Source organism: Lathamus discolor, chromosome 4 (assembly GCF_037157495.1).
Source record: "Lathamus discolor isolate bLatDis1 chromosome 4, bLatDis1.hap1, whole genome shotgun sequence".
NCBI lineage: Eukaryota > Metazoa > Chordata > Aves > Psittaciformes > Psittacidae > Lathamus > Lathamus discolor.
Genome location: NC_088887.1, coordinates 33,881 through 54,630, shown reverse-complemented (window position 1 = coordinate 54,630; position 20,750 = coordinate 33,881). Strand labels below are relative to the sequence as shown.

The window sequence follows — 20,750 nt, the reverse complement described above, 5'->3', positions numbered from 1 at the left end:
GAAAATGCGAAAGGATACAAGAGAAGGGAGAAGAAGAGGATAGAGATTAGAAAAGACTAGGAGAATGGATGGAAAGAGAATATAAAAGAATCTGAGAAAACAGAACCAGAAGGGAAGGGAAGAGACTATAAGAAAATGGAAGAGACTATGAGAATAGAGGAGAACAGGAGAGAAAAGAGTACAAGAGACGGGAAGGGAAGGGAAGACAGACGGGAAGGGAAGAGACTGTAAGAGAGTATTAGAGAAGACAAAAGCAATGTGCTCCTGGCTTGGTAAGGTCTTTATTTTTTCAGGACAACTATCTGACTTCATTAAAAGCAGGAATCTTTAAATATAAATAGTCTTGTCTGTCGTGGAGCTCCAAACCTTTGCAGCAGTCATCCAGCTGTGAGAGGCAGCTGCACAAAGGGAATCCTTTCTCTAAGGCGAGCAGCTGAGCAGCGACCTGTTATAGCCACCCATCAATGTCTAGCTGCGCGGCAACACGAATGCCACCAACGGAGCAGATAAGCTCTGGCACCAGCCCCCGAACAGGAGGGGACGCTGCTGCGTGCACGGAACGCAGAGGCAGAGCGCTTGCTGCGTGTGCACCGAGTAGCAGTAACAAGAGTTTTCCATTCACATCCCCAGTGGCCTTACCTCTTCCTCCCGTGCCACTTTGCCGTGCTTCACTGCGGCACCCGAGGACCCTGTCCCTATACGGCTGGGTTCGTGAGCACACCGCGCACCGGGCAGCCCGCATCACCTGCGGGGCTCTGTGATCACCAGGCTGCGGCAAAGGCAGCAGTAGAGAGGGGTCCCTTGGAAATGTGCTGTCTGCCTGCAGGCACCGCGCTGTTACGGCACCTCCTTGAAATCGGGGGCTAAATACACATCTCTGTCCCTGCGAGTGGTGCCCGGGGCTGCCGGGAAAGCGAATCTGTGGACTAGGCTGCGTGTGCTCTGGTCTGTGAGCCCCCCGTCAGCTGTGGTACAGCGGAAGTCCTGTCACTGTAAAATGTTTGGCAGATAATACCCTTCAGGGAACTAGAAACCCGCACTGATGCTGCGTGCCTGGCAGGCTAGGAAAGGTAGATACATTTGGGGCTACGCACACGAAAGCTCTACACCCTGCTGCGGTTCAAGTGCCATTGTTCCTATAGGCAGATGGCAAAGCAGCCTCAGGCCTCCTGCTGGGCTCAGGGGTCCATCAGCTGCACCGGAGGAGCCTTGCTTTCAGGACGTGACACTCGCTATGCTGGTAAGTGACCAGTTCAAATAGGCTGAAATGCAAGCGAATTTGCCCAGAGCTGGGTGTTACTCCCGCTGGTACCGGTACCTGTGGTAGCAAACATTTAATGAGAACCACACGCTGAGCAGACCTCAGTATTTCAAACAAGCCCGTTTCCCCTCCCTGGCTGCATTACACTATGTTCCTCCAGATGAACCGAACGTCATGCCAGCAAAGCACTTTAGCTCAAGGTACCAAAGACGAGCTTCAGCAAGGGCGCAATCGCACCAGACACGCCAAAGAGCGTGAGGAGGAGAAGCCCCTCCGTAAGAAAGAAGGGTAGCTGTGGCTTTGGGGTTTTAAAGAGACCCTCAGCAGCTGCAGGGAAACACCTGCATGCCCTGGGGTTCTAACCATAGGATCACAGAACGGTTTTGGCTGGAAGGAACCTTTAAAGGTCACCTCGTCCAACCCCTCCCCTGCAACGAGCAGGGACATCTCCAACTACATCGGGGGGCTCAGAACCACATCCAGCCTGGCCTCGGATGTCTCCAGGGATGGTGCATCCACCACCTCTCCGGGCAACCTGTGCCAGTGCTTTACCACCCTCATTACAGAAAAATAATGGGACTGACCTGCAGTGCCCGGCTCGCTCTCCCTCCCTCGGGCCCTTGCCTTCCCCTCAGCAGTGCAGCTCCTCTGCTGCAGAGCTGGGATCCCCCTCAGGAAAATCAACTCTGAGCCCTGAAACTGCCCCACGAGTCTCCGCCCACACAAGCGGGTCAGGATAGCAACGCTTTGTCAAGCTGTCGCGCACATCACCTAGACGGAAGACACCGTAAACAAGGACAGCACACTGGGAGTACTCTGGTGGACTCCCATCGGGTTGGAAAGACTGCATGGGTACTAATTCAACAAAGACAATACCAAGAGCTGTAAACTCTGCTGGCAGTACCCGAACGTCAAGAGGAAACTGGGGAGCTGCATTGTTACAACATCCAACAGGATGATGAGAAAAACAGTGGTAATTCCCCGCAGAGCTGCTGCAAAACAGCCTGCAAGCAAACCGATTGCTGCTTAGGCAAAAAGCAATGCAATGGTCTCAAATCAGGAGAGCAAATCAAGCTGAGATTTCCTGTGACAATGCTTTCAATTACATGAATGTACTTGACTGGAAGGGAAAAAAACTTCTTGAATTAAGCACGCAAGCAAGTTGAACAAAATAATTCCCTCCTTGTTCAAGCAGAGGACGTGGTTTTGCCCCGATTTACCGGCCCCAGGTGTTCCTATAGGAGGATCTAGATCTGTCCAGCTGTTGAAGGGACACTCTGCATTTGTGCCAATGTAAGAGGAAACAAAGTCCTGCATCCAGATCTTGGGCCCCAACTCCAGAGGGACGTGGAGCCGCGCAAGTGAGCCAGAGGAAACCATGGAGATGCTGAGAGGCCTGGAGCACCTCTGCTCCGCAGCCAGGCTGAGAGAGATGGGCTTGTTCGGCCTGGAGAATAACAGGTTCCTTAAGGGGGGGAAACCTTAGAGCAGCTCCAGTGCCTACAGGGGCCACAAGAAACCTGGAGAGGGGCTTTGGACAAGGGCGTGTAGGGACAGGCCAAGGGGGAATGGCTTGAACCTGCCCGAGGGGAGACTGAGACGGGCTCTCAGGCAGAAGCTCTTCCCTGTGAGGGTGCTGAGGCGCTGGCACGGGGTGCCCAGAGAAGCTGTGGCTGCCCCGTCCCCGGCAGTGTTCTAGGCCAGGTAGGACACAGGGGCTTGGAGCAAGCTGCTCTAGTGTGAGGTGTCCCTGCCCGCCCGTGGGCAGGGGTTGGAACTGGATGAGCTTTAAGGTCCCTTCCAACATGAACCATTCCAGGATTCTGTAAAATGCAGAAGCGGGGAGGATAACTACAGGCAAACCACAGACCAATTGGTGAAAGCAGAGGGTAAATGCATTTCCTCTCTTGGCAACGTCCGAGGAGCATCTGCTACAATTACCAGACATACCTCCGCTCTCCTCTGTTGCTTCCCATTAGCAGAAACTTCTCTTTTCTTTCTGGTCTTGCAGCTGAAAGAAAGAGGTAAAAAAATCTTCTGGAGCTCCCGAAAGGGTCTGTTCCGGCACGCACAGTGTCCACGCGAGAGCACGCTGCTCTGAAACAGAAGGGTTCTTTTATTTACCGAACAACAAGAACCGGGTTTTTCTTCAGCTCAAGAAACCGCTGACGTGAGTCCACCACAGCACCAACACTGACGAGGCTGACAGGCTGGTGCGTCTAATACCAGCTATCACATCTTCCACCTCGCTTAGCTTAGGTTTCAGCACAGCTGCTGAGCACCACTGCTCGCCACCAAACACCGGTTTGGGAAGTGCCGAGTGGAAAGTTCTGCCGCCATTTATTTAGCCGGCAGATCGACACTGAAGACCAAACGGGGATAAAATCTGCTACGCAGGAGGAGGAGGTGCCAGAGAAACCCTTAAGTACCAGCAAGCTGGTGGCGCTGGGCACCAGCCCTGTACACGTAGCCTGTGCCCATCCTGCAGCCCCACAGGCTGGCCCTGCTCCTCCCGGCCGGGATGCCGGGCTGCACGGCCCCCACACGTCCTGCCTCTGCTGACACCTGCTGCCGACTCTGTGGCCCTAAACCTACAGGTAATACCACTTGGGGTTCATTCTCTCTTGCTCTCTGTGAACTGCTGCTCAGGGTCCTGCTGGGGCGGGAGGGAGCCATCAGGTACCTGGTTTCTGCGTGGCAGCGCAGCCCCTGCGATGCAGACATCCATGCAGGAGGTCGTCATCTCTTGCAGTTTCTGTGCTTACTCCAGCGTATTCTCTGGGCACTTTACCTGCAAGATCACAGCGCGTTATTTCCTAACAGTAGCTGGGAATCGGAAGCTAAACCCGTTCTAACACGGGAAACAAGTGACTCAAAAAACACCCCTTTTCTGACCAAATGAGCCCTTGCATCCACTCCCAGGGTCTCCCGAAGCAGTTCCGTGGTTAGGGTGGTGACATTACCGCTCTCAAGGGATGCGGTGACAGGTGAGCCTGAAAGAACACAGGTTTCAAGAAAAGAAAAGAACAAAGTGCTGTGCCTTAGGTCACTGTATTTGAGAGCTGTGAACAACAGCAGCAAGGGCAGAGCAGGCAGCTTCCAGATTTCTTTATGCTGTTTGGAATCAGCGAGGAAAAGGCCCTCACCTAAGCGCTGCGGCCCTCACCCAGAGCTCTTCGTCCCCAGAGGCAGTGTGTCCGCTCACTCTTTCTGGCTGTGCTTCCCTGCCAGGTCAGCTCGCTGCCCAGGGCCTGGCCAGCAGCGCCCACGGTTGCATTAACACCCCCGGGAAGTACTGCCCTGCCCAAGTCTAGTCTCCTACCTGTGCAGCATACATACTACATCTTTGCTGACAGCTACCCATCCCTTTGAGAGGGAAAACCACGGCTGTTGCCACACATGTGGCAGGTTTGAGGGCAGCTGATGCAGAAAATGCCACGCTGTACACCATGCTTCCCGCCCTGTTTTCTTCTTCTTCTCCTCCCTCTGCTCAGTCCAGGTCCCTTCCCTCACAGTGAATGAAGGTCCTCATTCTGCCTTTTAAAGTACGTTTTCAAAGAGAGCGAAAGAAACCAGACACAAACTGTGCCTGAACTGAAAAATCGCCCGCTGCTTCAGGCGGCTGCGTGAGCCTTGTCGCCCTTGCAGCTGTCAGCAAGTACACTGCTATTAACTACCCCTGGAAAGCAAAAGGCTTAGGGTCCCCGTTAGCCCGTTCGCCTTTACGGTGTGCTGTCAACGCTCACGACGGGCATCACTTACGTGTCCAGGCGAGAGGTGTTCAGCAAGGAAGACACCTTCTGCTTTCAGAAACAGCACAGAGGGCCTTCAAAAACGCTCTCTCCTGCAGGATCCCCTTCTGGGCTTCTGCATCTCACTGGTTATAATGAATGCCTGTTCCAAACAGATTACCATGAAAATGTTCCCTACTTTGAAGAGAGATGAAGCTTGAGCCGTATCAACCCGTTCTCCTACCGTTAACCCAGAAAGCAAACTACTTACTTGTTCTGCAACCCCTGTCACGTTCCTGGTTTCTGCCTGTTGACATGGGGCACCCTGCCCGACTTCCAATGAGCTCCACTGAAGTCGTCTACTCTGAAATACTGAAAAACAGTAATGCGTTTGTGTCTGTGGCCTCCTGGATAGGCCTCCTAGGATGGCAAATAAAACCTGCTGTTGAGATACCATTTGTTTGGGAGCACTGCTTAGAAGGGCTCATGGTGCCTGCACAACACACCACAGCTGGTGAGCAGGAACATTTACTCTTTCCAAGGGCAGCAAGTGAGCACATAATTTCTCCTGGCTATTTGCTGACCTGGTTATTTGAGCTCTGCAAGGCACTGCCTCTCCCCAGCTGTGGGGGAGAAACAGAGAGGGCTGGAGCTGGTGTACTTTCAAAGGCTCATTTTCATACTGGCCCCATTAGACATGTTTTGTACACTTAAGGCTTGTTCCAGCCTTTGCTAGTTCTCCCTGCTGCCTGTTGCGGTCGATTCTTGTTATCTTCTGGGCTCTTAACTTCCTCTTTGTGTCCAAATCACAGAGCTGCTGCAGGTGTTGGCTGTAGCACATTCCCTCACCTCCGAAGAGGTCTCCTGGCATGATTCCTGCAGCAGCATTGTTTTCAAAGCTAGCCAAGAGCTGCAGATGCACATTGATGCTGCAGCACTGTCCTATGGTTTGCTTGCTCAGGATGCTTTCGAGCCCCAGGAACCTGCACCCATGGAGCCATGTTTCCCTTGCAGGGAAAAACCTAAGACATCTCAGACCTCCCAGGTCTTTTCTGTCCATGAACGACTGCACCTGGAATATACTCCTGCATTAACTCCTCCAAAACAGGAGGGCAAACAGCAATACTGACCTTAGAGCCAGGGTAATCAAATCACTCACTAGAACCGGCCACACCTCACCTCTTTATTTCACATGGCTGCTGATCACACTTCCTGCCACGGCACTGGTGAGCCTGGAACTGTGGCAGAAGCTGTAACGCTTCTGAGACGCAAACCAGCTTTCACAACCCTTGAAAGGCAGCGTGCAGACCCCTGCCTCTGGTTCTTGCTGCAGACCGCTAAATGCTACCACCAAGGACATCATTCAGTAGCAGCTACAAGATTGCTCTGATCACTAATGAGAAATGAGGCAGAGACAGCTCAGGAATGAAGAAGAGGACAGCTGCCCTTTTGAGGCACATCTCCAAAAGCATTCTGAGCAGCAAGGATGCTGGCTGGCTGCCTTCTCCTGAGCACCACTATAAGGGGAAGGGATAAGAGCTGGGTTTAGGCATCCCTTTGCCATTATCACCTGGCTGTAACAGCTCACATAACTCCTAACTGCAGGATCCGAGGCTGGCCCAAAACAGAGGCACAAGCATTTTCCCCTGTTGTTGAGACAGCTCTGGAACCTCAAAAGGCCCCAGCTCTGCTCGACTTCAGGGCTGCACAGAAAGTGCCCAACCACTAGAGTGAAACCAGACCTCAGCTCAACTCAAAGCCGCACAAGGGGGATGGAGGAGGAAGGAAACACAAACTAGGGTTAAATGAAAGGGAAGGAGGAAAGAAACACAAGCGAGGCAAACTAACCACGGGTGTCAGTTCCGGTACTTTTGAAATGCCTTCAGCTCCACTGAAATAACTAGTATTCATGTTCTTACTCTGGTCACTTCCATGGGGGCGGGATAGGAAGCAGGGAGTTATTTAAACAAGAAATATCTTTTTTTCCGTGGAATTCCCATTCAGCTGCAGAGGGCTCATAAGAACAATTCTCACAGTCATGGCGAGGCTGCGAGGGCTGGAGCAGCTCTGCTCTGGAGCCAGGCTGAGAAAGCTGGATTGGGTCAGCCTGGAGAAGAGAAGGCTCCTTAAGGGGAGACCTTAGAGCAGCTCCAGTGCCTAAAGGGCTACAAGAAACCTGGAGTGGGGCTTGGGACAAGGACCTGCAGGGACAGGACAAGGGGAATTGGCTTTAAACCGGCCAAGGGGACACTGAGATTAGACATTAGGAAGAAATTCTTCCCTGGGAGGGTGCTGAAGCACTGGCACCCAGAGAAGCTGTGGCTGCCCCATCCCTGGCAGTGTTCAAGGCCAGGTTGGACAGAGGGGCTTGGAGCAACCTGCTCTAGTGGAAGGTGTCCCTGCCCAAGGCAGGGGGTTGGAACTGGATGAGCTTTAAGGTCCCTTCCAACCCAAACCATACCACGACATTTTTCCATCCCTGGTGATAGGCAGGCAGGTGTCAAGTCCCCCGCTCCCCATCCCTCTCTGGGGATGGGCACTCACTGTAGGGGCAGCTCTCCAGCGCACAGGGCAATTCTCCTTTTGGAGACAGCCTCCTGGAAGGATGCAGCCATTTCATCCTGTTTCAGGGAAACACCTCTCCATGTGCTATCATCACAACCGGCCACAAACTTCCCCTTTGTTGGGGGAAGAGAGGGAAACTGATGTGTTTGACTCCTGGAAAGGCTCTGGGCTGTGATGAGAAACATCCTGCACACAGGAAAAAAAAAAAAAAAAATCAAGTAGTTTTGGGAAGGCCTGGCAAACTGCTGGACCTCGAGAAGAGCTTCACAGAAACTGCACTTTCCTGTTATTGTCAATCATTTGGGCTATACAGGCTGAGATACCAGAACATTGGAGTTACTGCAGATAAAGACTGTGAAGGTAGCATTTTACCCTGGCTGCTCTCCTCAGCCAAAACCACTGCAGCAAGCTGGGTTAATGCGTGGATTCACATGCTGCCAGCACCAATGCAGCCTCTGCTGCTGCACCTTTCTCTGCACTGTCACCCCAGCTCTAAACCTGGCTCCCACCCACATTTGACTAGGGGCTCTTGTTCCTCTCAACACTCCCTCATGTTGTCTAGGCCTGAGGCTGCATTGAAGGTGCTGCTCAAATGCTAGAAACACCAGATGAAGGGACAACACTTGCAAGGGAGGCTCTTTAAGTAATACTTAAAAAACTAGTGCTCTGACCACTGTTAATTTTCTTGCAATGCACAAATGAGCACACCGGGGCAAGCTCTCCTCATTAAATTTCAGTGTGACAGAGCAGAATCTCACAGTGTTTGTCTTAAGTGATTCTCTTTTAATAGTAAAAATACATCGTTACTTTTACTGTTAAGCAGGTATCCTGCTTGTACAGGTTTACTAGATTATTTTCCATGATAGATAAAATAACCAACTAGAACAGTCAACAATGAGCAGTAACCTCCAGGTCTGTCACCTGCGTCAACTGCAGCTGGATAATATCTCTACCCTTTTCTTTATACAGCACTTGTGATTTTGGCAGAATAATGTTTTAAAATACATTGAGACATCGGTTAGCCAAATGCTTCCCTATGATTCTACGATACAACATTAGGTACAATGACCTACCTCCTTTCGCTAGGCAAAGCTCCAGGGTAATGGATATTTCGTAGTATCAGAATTAGCAGTGGAATTCAGAACGCTCTTTAGCCAGGCCCTGAAATATTTAACATGAAATAAGATACAACCTCCCCTACCTCGACTTCCAGACAATAACCCAGAAAGGACTGCTTCAGGGAAGCTTACTCTTGCCTACAGATAACAGCAAAAAAAGCATCTGAAGAAAATAACATTATTTTTCAAACCCTTTTTTTGCTCCCCCAAACACATTTTCTTGCTACTTTCTGTTGCCGGGTTTCCCTTTATAGAGAGCAATGATTTATGGGAGAACTCCTGACTTTCAACCAGCTGTAGCCACTGCTGAGATCAGGGAACAAACCTGACCTCAGTTAGGCAGGGAGTAATCTGCTTTCAATCCCTCCCCCCGCCGCGCCCCGCCCCCCCCCGCCTTAAATGAACACAGTATATTTGAAAGTATTTTTCTTGTATAAAAAAAAAAAAACCACAATCAGCAGAAGGATATGAGGGGAAACTACAAAAAATGAACAAACTAAGTGCTCAAAGGCAAAAAATGAGCACTTTTCCACCAACAAATCCTAGTCTAGTGAGTGTATGTGCTATATTTATTAAGTAAAACAGTACAGAAATGACTTGATGATTACACTGAAGCTGACTGAAGTTTCTGCATCTATTTTCACCTTCCACTTGTGCTGCTAGAATCACACAAACTTGCTCTAAGGTTAAAGAGCTGAGAGCACAGTGTCCCAGAACATTTCCTCTCTTAGTTGTGCACAGCGTTTGATTCATAACCCAGATCTTGTTTAAAGAGTCAGCTTCTGTCTGATTTCTATTGGTGTCAGTTCAAATCCTACCGCTGCAATAGGAAGTAAAAGAATTCTCTGGACTCCACCTCCAGAAGGCAGAGCCTTAAACGCCTGAAGCACACCTCCTCTGACCCTGAGACACACTCATTAATTCCGGGTGCCTCAGAGGTTAGACAACATTTAAACCAGCCCGGCAGTGGTGGACGGTTAGAGACAGCAGGCCCTCCAGCTCCTCCAGCTGAAACCAAGAAGTTTTGGGGAGGCGGTGGAAGACAAAGGGACAGTTTCCCTCGGCTGTGGGGTGTCTGGAGGTTTGCACAGGGACAGGGGAATTAGCTTCAGGTACCACAGATCTGACACAGTCTCAGAATCCAGACCCAGATAGTCAGAGATGACACGCTGCAGGCTGTCGTGTGCCAGTGGGATTGTTTTAAATATGCTGCCCTTTTAAGAGAAAGCAGTGAAGCTCTTGTGAAAACCACAAGTGATGACATTTGTCGTGGTTCATTCCACAGCCTCAGGTCAGCATTCAAGAAAATTCAGTGACCTGAATGTAAACAGGTCTACAAAAGATGCACAGAGTTTTTCATCTCAGTTCTGGGGCCCTCAAGGAGGGGGCATACACAGACAGAGAGAAAAATGCCTCTCCTTATCTTCATCAGGACTTAGTTATCGCCTTCCGCTTCCCCATTGTGAAGGCTGAACACAGAGCAAGCAGATTTCCAGGAACACAAGCGTTTTTCACTCTCATCACTACTGCGACTGCATTATGTCCCCTTACACACACACTAGTAGCCTTGCAGAAAAAGTATAAGGAGAATTTTGCTTACTTCTATGAGCGCCATATGCAGAGAAGATTTACCAAGGCAGAAACTGTAACAGGATCGTGACTGAATCTCCTGAATATCTATTAACAGATACCAAGTTTAAAGGGCACTCACTAAACGCTAACCATGTTTGCCTGAGCTGCAGGTACACCCTGAAGTCTCTCTGGAACCCAGTACGAGAAACAGTGAGGTCAGACCCGGGTATTCCTTTAATATGGTTGTAACAATGCCACATGCCTGTTAAAAAACAATCAAGATCAAGTGAGTGTTTCTGAAGAGTGCAAAGACAAGGCTGGGGTTGTTTTAAACCTTGACAAGTGAAGTGTTTTGCCCTCAGCACGTCAAGTAAGCGAAACCCAAACACGCATTACTGCGAGACTAGTCAGCTATGACATCACACCTATAGAAAAGCAAGATCAGTGCAAGTGAATGCCGACTAAGCACACCGTGATTAGATAGTTCAGGTTGCTACATCTGGTGCCAAGTACCAGCACAGATGGATTCTTACTAAATTTCGCTGCCATTTAAGCCCTTCTCGCTTAACCATGTTTAAACCTAGGCACTAGCTCTCCCAGCTACAGCATCCAATTGATGTAATCACTTACTTTCCGTGCCCAAAATTAAGCAATACGTAACTCAGCACATAACTCATTAAGCACATAACTCAGGAGCCTTAAGAACCGGCTTGACACGCTCTGCTCTACCACTGTGGAGAACTTAAGTACTAAAGGATACTTGCCACAGTACCACAACCACATGGAAGTACTCCATCACCTCCTGATACGTACGGACCTTGTGAGGACTGTTAACGTAAGGCTTGCAGAACTGCTTGAAGTAACTCCATTGATTGGGTTTGTATCTGTAGGAAGCCTGAACGTCAGCGTAGGTCACAAACCTGCCTGGGCTCTCTGAGACACAAAGCTGCAAGAAAAGAAGGGTTTGAAATACCATAACTTCAACATGCACACTCTGTGCTTAAAGACAACGCCATCTTTGGGCGACAGTGTCGTGGTTTAAACCCAGTCAGCCATAAATCAGCCATGCAGTCTCTCTCTCACTTCCTCCCTTTTCTTCCCCCTGCTCCCAGAGGGACGGGAAGGAGAATCGAAAGAATATAACTCTCACGGGTTGAGATAAGAACAGTTTAGTAACTAAGGTATAACACAGATCACTACTGCTACCACCAACAATAATGACAAAGGAAATAACAAGGGAAGAGTATACAACACCTCACCACTCGCCAATCGAAAACTCACCTCATCCAGCCTGACCAAACACCTACCGATACCTTGTCCAACCACGCAGTGAACTAGCCCTACTGGGTAACTCTCAGGTACATCCTGGGCATGACTTGCTGTGGTATGGAATACTTCTTTGGTTGGTTTGGGTCAGGTGTCCTGTCTCTGCTTCCTCCTGGCTTCCCCTCCTGCCTGGCAAAGCATGAGGCTCAGAAAGTCCTTGCTCAGACTAAACATCTGAGCCGTAACTAAAGACATCGGTGTTATCAGTGCTGTGCCCAGGCCAAAAGTCAAAAACACAGCGCTGCACCAGCTACTAAGAAGCAGCAAAAAATGACTGCTACTGCTGAACCCAGGACAGACAGACACGCTCTGCAGTTAAAAAGAATGCTATCTTTATACAACCTATGAAATTAAGCCACTGCAAACTGCTGTTGCAGTTAAACAGTAAGCTGGGGTACCAAATGTCTGCCAGAGAGTTCTGAAATCGAAACCTAAAAGGACATAAGTAAAGAAAGGGGCCTACTGGACACCTGCACAGGCAACGCATGGCCAGAAGCCTGTCCACAGAGCACCAGGACAGTCTAGAAACAAGAGACTTTCCCAGAAACAAGTCCTGGAACGCTCATTTTCAGCCGCACGCAGCGACCAGCCAGGTCAGACATACTCTGTCCTGTAGGGTGCAGGATGCACAGGCTGCGCACTGGGCCATCCACAGCTGTCTCATACATTAAAAGCACGAGGATTCAAAGGGCGTTTGTAAAGCTTTAACGAGACAAACTCCGTTTCATCTTCAGACGGCATACTTTTTAGATGGAAGAAAATTCCGTGAGCAACCCTTAGACCAACTGCTGCCACATCTAAGGCCTTCAGCTCAACGGCCAGGGCAAATCAGCAGCAGACCACATAAAGATTCTGCCTGTTCTCAACAGGTTGAGACTTTAAATCATTCAGCATAAACAGAGAAGCCCTAAAGCCACCCAGTCTGGTAGCTCGATGCGTCTCCTGCTACAAGCACCCTGCAACACAGACTGAGATCGGGATCGGCTCCCTCACAACGCTGTCTCTGCATCTGGAATACTAAGCATTTATGAAGAAACCTGATGACTTTACTGCAGCAAGGCTGGTGTCCAAAGCGGGGGAAACCAGAAGAGCAGCAGCAGCAACTGAAGTCAACAGAAAGGCTGTGATGAGCTGGCTGGGGTCCCCCAGGGCACAACACAGTCTATTTGTAGAACAAAAGGAGCACAATGAGCCCTGCCCCTGCTGCTGCTGCTGCTGCTGCTGCTGCAGACCTCACTCGTTCCATGGAGAGAGAATTTCAGTCTCCAGATCTTTCAGCATCTTAATGCTACAGTGAACAGCCTCATTTCCAAACTAACTGCAAGCTTAGATCCGAGGAAATAAACAGGGGATTCCTTGGCTACTTTCTAAATGGCTATTTCCATCTTCCCCCCTTTCCCTACCAATGAAGGTACGGTGTGAATTAAGGGCCCTCCGGGTCACCCGCCCCCCTCCCCCCCCGTTTATTTACTTCCCCCCAGTACCGAGCACGACGTGCTGCGGTACGTATGGAATACGCCTTTGGCTAGCCCAGGTCCGGCGTCCTGCCTCTGCTCCCTCCCGGCTTCTTGTGCCCCTCCTCACTGGCAGAGCACGAGGAACCGAGCAACCACGGAAACGTCAGTGCGTTACCAGCGTTATTCTCAGAGGAAAGGCAAAACTCAGCCCTGCACCAGATCCTAGGAAGAGAATTAACTCTGCTGCAGCTGAAACCAGGGCAAAAGGGGAGAGACAAGCACAGCGGCAGGGCGCAGGATGCCGGTCAGGAGCTTCCGAGGCGCCTGCGATTCATCAACGGAGACGAAGGCAGAATCAAGCGCGCCGGGGGCTCCTCACCCGGCTCATCCCCAGCAGCCGCAACCCTGCCGCACTGGGCGCTGTGAAGCTTTCCGCGCCGGGCGGCCAGAGGGCAGGAGACGCCCCTCTGCGCCCGCCCGAGCGGGCCCGCCTCCCCGATAACCCCGGCCTCCCAGTGGGCTCGGATCTCACCTGCTGCCGCCGCTGCCGGGACCCGGACCCGGGCCTTGCCCGCCGCCATGCTGCTCCCGGCAGCTGCGCCTGCGACACCGAAACGACGCGCGGAGGGACCGGGGCCGGCGCGCGAACGCCGGGCTGCGGCCACGAGCACCCCTCGAGCCCACCCGCACCCCAACGCGGGTCCCCCGCAGCCATTGTTCACCGGAAGCCAGCAGCCACCACGTGACCCCGGCCACTTCCGGGGGCAGCAGCGGGGAGGACCGCGGGCGCTCATTCGCGGAGGCGGGGCTGCAGTACCGAACTCCGGGCACAGGATGGCAGCAGCGAGAGCGCCGGGCGCCACACGGCACCTCCCCCATACCCCCGCTGGACCGATTTTTGCGGGGATTTCCCCTCCCGGCATCCCCCCCGCCCCAACCCTTGCAGACCCAGAACGAAGGGGGTTGGAGTACTTTGGGGCCACCACAGCGGCTCCGGCTCCGCAAGCACAGCCCTTCATGGGAAGGTCTTTGTGGGGGAATCAGCCCCAAATCAGCTGTTACCCCCTTTCTTCAGAGGATTGCCCCCCCAATCCTCTACTCACCTGCTCCTCTCTCGAACCACCGCACCCCAAACAACACCACCCACCCCCACACTCCCGTTTTTAGTCCCCGCTGAAGGGGGATAAATCCCATAATGCTCCGCGCTAAAAGGGGGAATAGATCCCATAATCCTCTCCGCTAGGGGAATATATCCCATGAACCTCCGCACTAGGGGGTATATCCCATGATCCTCTGGGGTAAAGGGACTATATGTCGCAAAGGCTCATGGGATATATCCCTCCTTTAGTGAGGAGGATTATGGGATATACCCCCCTTTAGCGCGTCTCTAAGCACGTGGCAACCGCTAAGACGCGGGTTCGGGTCCAGAGTGGGACGAATTCTGGACCTCCCCCCCCCCCCCCCCCCCCCCAAACAGGTCCCAAGCATTTGGGAACCCCCAAAGCCCCCCCACAAATGTTTGGGGTCCCTCCATCCCAAATAACACCAGGAGGCGGCTGCAGTGATGGGGGTTTATTCCATTCGGTGGGATCCAATGTACCGGGGGGGGGCGGAGCGGAAACGGGGCGGGACTGAGAGTGACTGACAGGCGCCTCAGCCAATGGGAGCCGTAAGGGGGCAGAGCGGAAACGGGGCGGGACGCAGTGTGACTGACAGGCGCCTCAGCCAATGGGTGCCGTGGGGGGGGGCAGAGCGGAAACGGGGAGGAAATAGGGCGGGTCTAAGAGTGACTGACAGGCGCCTCTGCCAATGGGAGCCGTGGGGGGGCGGGGCGGAAACGGGGCGGGACTGAGCGTGACTGACAGGCGCCTCAGCCAATGGGAGCCGTGGGGGGGGCAGAGCGGAAACGGGGCGGGACGCAGAGTGACTGACAGGCGCCTCAGCCAATGGGCGCCGTGGGAGGGGGGAGAGCGGAAACTGGGCGGGACTGAGTCCCCCCCATAGACTCCTACAGACCCCCATAAACCCATAGAGACCCCCACAGACCCTCATAAGCTCCCTATAGACCCCCCATGGACACCTATAAATCCCCTATAGACCCCCCCCAGACCCCCATAGACCCCCCCAGACCCCCATAAACCCCCTATAGACCCTCCACAGACCCCCATAAACACCCCATAGACCCAAACAGATGCCCCATAGACCCCCAATAGACCCCATAAACCCACTACAGACCCCCCCCAGACCCCCATAGCCCCCCACAAAGTGCCATAGACAGCCTATAGACCCCCATGGACCCCCCCAGACCCCCATAAACCCCAATAGATGCCCCACAGACCCACAATAGACCCCCACAAACCAACTATAGGACCCCACCAGACGCCCATAAACCCCCATAGACACCCTATAGACCCACCAGACCCCCATAAACCCCCTATAGACCCCCCATAGACGCCCATAAATCATCTATAGACCCCCCCAGACCCCCATAAATCCCCTATAGACCCCCCATAGACGCCCATAAACCCCAATAGACCCCCCAGACCACCATAAACCCCCCATAGACCCCAACAGATGCCCCATAGACCCCCAATAGAACCCCATAAACCCACTATAGACCCCCCCCAGACTCCTATAGACCCCCATAAACCCCTATAGACCCCCCACAGATCCCCCCAGACCCCCATAAACCCCCTATAGACCCCCAACAGGTGCTCCATAGACCCACAATAGACCCCCACAAACCCACTATAGACCCCCCCCAGACCCCCATAGCCTGTAGACCCCCATAGACCCCCATAAATCCCCTATAGACCCCACCCCGACCCCATAGACCCCCCCAGACCCCCATAAACCCCCTATAGACCCCCAACAGATGCCCCATAGACCCCCAACAGACCCCCATAAACCCACTATAGACCACCCACAGGCCCCCATAGACCCCTATAGACCTGCATAGACCCCCCCCTTGTCCCTTGACAGGACAAGGGGTAACGGGTTCAAACTGAAACAGGGGAAGTTTACATAGGATCTAAGGAGGAAATTCTCTCCTGTGAGGGTGCTGAGGCACTGGAATGGGTTGCCCAGGGAGGTTGTGAGTGCTCCATCCCTGGCGGTGTTCAAGGCCAGGCTGGATGAGGCCTTGGGTGGGATGGTTTAGTGTGAGGTGTCCCTGCCCACGGCAGGGGTTTGGACCCGGATGATCTGAAGGTTCCATCCAACCGTAACTATTGTATGATTCTATGATATGCATGTCTGTCCGTAATGAATATGTATGCTCAGTGACTACAGAAGGACGGCTTGTTTAGCAGTTCGGAGACACAGGTTCGGAGGAGCTGTCCCCCGTGTCTGCCGGCGCCGCAATAAAGAATACCTGCTTGAACCTTGAACCCTTTGTTGGCGAGTTTGTTCCTGGAGTTTTCTCCGACCCACCATCGACCCCCGTATCTCCCTAATCCCCCCATAGATGCCGACAGACCCCATTATGGGCCTCCAGACCCTCAACTCCCCCCATATCCCCCTCTAAACACCTCATATCCCCCCCATAGACCTCATAGAATCCCATTTACGGAGTCCAGCCATCCATATCGCCCCATAGACACCCTGTCTCCCCCCATATCCCCCAATGAATGCCATGTTGGCACTCCAGACTCCCATAGTCCCCCATAGACCTCCATAATAGGACTCGAGACCCTAAAATTCCCCTCATATTCCCCCATAGACCTCCATGTAGGGACTCCAAATCCCCCCATATCCTCCCATATTCCCCCACAGAACTCCATGAAGGGTCTCTAGAGCACTATAGGCCCCCATCTAGGGACTCCAGACGCCCATGTCCCACTTAATCACCCAACAGACCCCCAGAAAGGGTCTCCAAACCACCACAGAACCCCAAGTAGTGACTCCCGACGGCCGTATGCACCCTAATCCCCCCTCAGACCCCCATGGAGGGACTCCAGATGCCCAAATCCCCCCGTATTCTCCCACAGAACCCCATGGCGAGAATTCAGGGCCACAAATTCCCCCCATATTCCCCCACAGAACCCCATGAAGGGTCCCCAGACCACAATAGGCACCCATGTAGGAACTCCAGCCGCCCATGTCCCCCTTAATCCCCCAATAGACACACCATATCCTCCCACAGACTCCCATGAAGGGTCTCCAAACCAGCACAGAACCCCATGTAGTGACTCCAGACTGCCATATGCCCCCTAATCCCCCCTCAGACCCCCATGCAGGGACTCCAGACCCCCAAATCCCCCCCATCGACACCCATAATGTGACTCCAGACCCCCGTATCCTCCCATATTCCCCCATGGAACCCCATGAAGGATCGCCATCACACTATATACCCCCATGTAGGGTCTCCAGACTCCCAAATCCCCCCATAGATCCCCATAATTGTACTCCAGACCCCCAAAGCCCCATATAGACCCCCATGTAGGGACTCCAGAACCCCATATTCTCCCTAATCCCCCCCCAGAACCCCATGTAGGGTCTCCAGACCCCCAAATCCCCCCATAGATCCCCATAGTGGGACTCCAGACCCTCAAATCCCCCCACAGAATCCCATGTAGGGCAAAGGGGGGGGCCTTAGGGGAGAGCGGGAGGTAAGGGGAGGCAATGGGGAGGTAATAGGGAGTTAATAGAGGACAAGGGTGGAGCCGAGCCGAGCCGTGCCGAGCCGAGCCGAGCCGTGCCGAGCCGTGCCGAGCCGAGCCGTGCCGTGCCGAGCCGTGCCGTGCCGTGCCGAGCCGAGCCGTGCCGAGCCGAGCCGTGCCGTGCCGAGCCGAGCCGTGCCGAGCCGTGCCGTGCCGAGCCGTGCCGTGCCGAGCCGTGCCGAGCCGTGCCGAGCCGTGCCGTGCCGAGCCGTGCCGAGCCGTTCCCAGTTATGGAGGGTAATGGGAGGAAATGGAGGGTGACAAGCGGGCACTGTTAGGTGTCGGCTCCTCTGGGACAACCTCGGAGCCACTCGGACACCAGCGGAGCCGAAGCTTTCCAGAAGGGAGCGGGGCCTCCCGCAGGGACCCGAGCGGAGCCGAAGCTTTCCGAAGGGAGCCGAGGGCGGCAGCGGTCGCCCGTGGAGGGGAGGGCCTCGCGGAGGGACCCGAGCGGAGCCGAAGCTTTCCGAAAACAGCCGATGGCGGTAGCGGCCGCCCGCGGGGGGCGGGGCCTCGCGCAGGGACCCGAGCGGAGCCGAAGCTTTCCTGAGTGACTGACAGGCGCCGCAGCTAATGGGAACCGTGGGGGGGCGGCGCGGAAGCGGGGCGGGACGGAGAGTGACTGACAGGCGCCTCAGCCAATGGGAGCCGTGGGGGGGCGGTGCGGAAGCGGGGCGGGACGGAGAGTGACTGACAGGCGCCTCAGCCAATGGCAGCCGTGGGGGGGCGGCGCGGAAGCGGGGCGGGACGGAGAGTGACTGACAGGCGCCTCAGCCAATGGGAGCCGTGGGGGGGCTGAGCGGAAACGGGGCGGGACGGAGAGTGACTGACAGGCGCCTCAGCCAATGGGTGCCATGGGGGGGCAGAGCGGAAACGGGGCGGGACGGAGAGTGACTGACAGGCGCCTCAGCCAATGGGAGCCGAGGGGGGGCGGAGCGGAAACGGGGCGAGACGGAGAGTGAGTTACAGACTCCGGCTCCGCAAGCACAGCCCTTCATGGGAAGGTCTTTGTGGGGGAATCAGCCCCAAATCAGCTGTTACCCCGTTTCTTCAGAGGATTGCCCCCCCAATCCTCTACTCACCTGCTCCTCTCTCGAATCACCGCACCCCAAACAACACCACCCACCCCCCACACTCCCGTTTTTAGTCCCCGCTGAAGGGGGATAAATCCCATAATGCTCCGCGCTAAAAGTGGGAATAGATCCCATAATCCTCTCCGCTAGGGGAATATATCCCATGAACCTCCGCACTAAGGGGTATATCCCATGATCCTCTGCGGTAAAAGGACTATATGTTCTGCTTACCGCAGAGGATTATGGGATATACTCCCCTGTCGCAAAGGCTCATGGGATATATCCCTCCTTTAGTGAGGAGGATTATGGGATATACCCCCCTTTAGCGCGTCTCTAAGCACGTTTCACCCGCTAAGACGCGGGTTCGGGTCCGGAGTGGGACGAATTCTGGACCTCCCCCCCCCCCCCAAAACAGGTCCCAAGCGTTTGGGAACCCCCAAAGCCCCCCCACAAATGTTTGGGGTCCCTCCATCCCAAATAACACCAGCAGGCGGCTGCAGTGATGGGGGTTTATTCCATTCGGGGGGGTCCAATGTACCGCGGGGGGGCGGAGCGGAAACGGGGCGGGACTGAAAGTGACTGACAGGCGCCTCAGCCCATGGGAGCCTGGGGGTGGCGATGCTTAACGGGGCCACTCACGGCCACCCCCCCCTCCGTCTAAAACACCTGCAGTACCGCGTTTTGGCCACAGGATGGCAGCAGCTAGCGCCGCACTGAGCCACTCACCTGCCCCCCCATCTCCAACACCTGCAGTACCGCGTTTTGGCCACAGGATGGCAGCAGCTAGCGCCGCACTGAGCCACTCACCTGCCCCCCCATCTCCAACACCTGCAGTACCGCGTTTTATCCACAGGATGGCAGCAGCGACCCGTGCCCAGTTTAGAAATAGACATAAATGGCTTAAAACAGGTTAGAAATGGGGGAAAGCGGGTTAGAAACAGAAAAAAAAATGGCTTAAAATGGGTAAGAAATGGGAAATAATGTGTTTGAAGTGGCAAAAAATTGGTTAGAAATGAAGAAAAATGGTTTAGAAAGGGCCAAATGGCTTAAAAGAGGATAGAATCGGACACAAAAGGGTTACAAAGGGCTAAAAATGGCATAAATGATGTTAGAAGTGGCAAGGAATGGGTAAGAAATGGTCAAAACTGGCTTAAAACTGGTGACAAATGGGCAAAAATGCATTAGAAAAAGAAAAAAATGGTTTAAACAGAGTCAGAAACGGGCCAAAAAGAGGCAGAAATTGAAAAAAATGGCATTAAACAGGTTAGAAGTGGCCAAAACTGGGTTAGAAACGGTGAAAACAGTTTAGAAATTGCAAATAAAAGCTCAAAACGGCTTAGAAGTGGGCATAAAAGCGTTAAAATGGGTCAGAATTTGGCAAAAATGGGTTGGAAATGGCCAAAACCACTTCAGAAATACAAACACCCCCCCCCCAAACCAACATTAAAATGGGCTAGAAATGGGAAAAATGTGTTTAAAAAAAAAGCCAAAATGTCTTAAAATGGGTTAGAAATTACAAAAAATGGCTCAAAACGGGTTAGAAATGGTCAGAAATCGGTTAGAAGTGGCAAAGAATGGCATAAAATGTGTTAGAAGTGGCCAAATTTGGGTTAGAGATGGCCAAAAATGGTTTAGAAATGGGAAAAAAAAAGTTTAAGATGGGTGAGAAATAGCCAAAAAATGGCTTAAACTGGTGAGAACAGGGCAAAAATGGGATAGAAATGGCCGTAAATGGCTCCTTCTTTCCCTCCCTCCTTCTTTCCTCTCCCTCCTTCCCTCTCTCCTTGCTTCCCTCCTTCCTTTTTTCCTTCCTTCCCTCCCTCCCTCCCTCCCCCCTTCCTTCCTTCGGAATGAGAGTGAATACAAGAGCAGAGGTTCTGAGACAATCTAATGGAAGAGAAGGTAAGAACACAGTTGAATACGGGGAAGAGAATAGAAGGGAAGAGGACCTAAGAGATTACTAGAGAAGAGCATCCAGGGGAAAAG

At 53.1% G+C, this 20,750-nt stretch overlaps 1 protein-coding gene and 1 long non-coding RNA gene across 24 annotated transcripts; one reads left to right on the top strand and one right to left on the bottom strand.

Moving 5' to 3' along the window:
• Positions 1-262: 262 nt before the first annotated feature.
• Positions 263-18,908, bottom strand: LOC136012875 (choline transporter-like protein 5-B). Of its 23 annotated transcripts, none has more exons than XM_065675921.1 (10): positions 13,563-13,784; positions 11,061-11,193; positions 10,398-10,509; positions 8,631-8,718; positions 5,447-7,743; positions 5,264-5,364; positions 5,024-5,155; positions 3,212-4,254; positions 640-1,318; positions 263-445 (listed from the first exon to the last, which is right to left on the bottom strand). In XM_065675921.1, exons 1-4 carry the CDS (start codon positions 13,743-13,745, stop codon positions 8,640-8,642), a joined length of 507 nt encoding a protein of 168 aa, XP_065531993.1. In that variant the 5' UTR covers positions 13,746-13,784; the 3' UTR covers positions 263-445; positions 640-1,318; positions 3,212-4,254; positions 5,024-5,155; positions 5,264-5,364; positions 5,447-7,743; positions 8,631-8,639. The 23 variants fall into 23 exon arrangements, 6 of the variants coding, with proteins under 6 accessions (XP_065531993.1, XP_065531995.1, XP_065531994.1 ...); XM_065675923.1 differs by having other exon boundaries at positions 263-990; positions 1,095-1,318; XM_065675922.1 differs by having other exon boundaries at positions 263-1,318; positions 3,212-3,272; positions 3,945-4,254.
• LOC136012877 (uncharacterized) lies at positions 3,702-5,448 on the top strand. Its single transcript, XR_010612016.1, has 2 exons — positions 3,702-3,858; positions 5,169-5,448. It is a non-coding gene; the product is annotated as an uncharacterized LOC136012877 (long non-coding RNA).
• Positions 18,909-20,750: the final 1,842 nt, after the last annotated feature.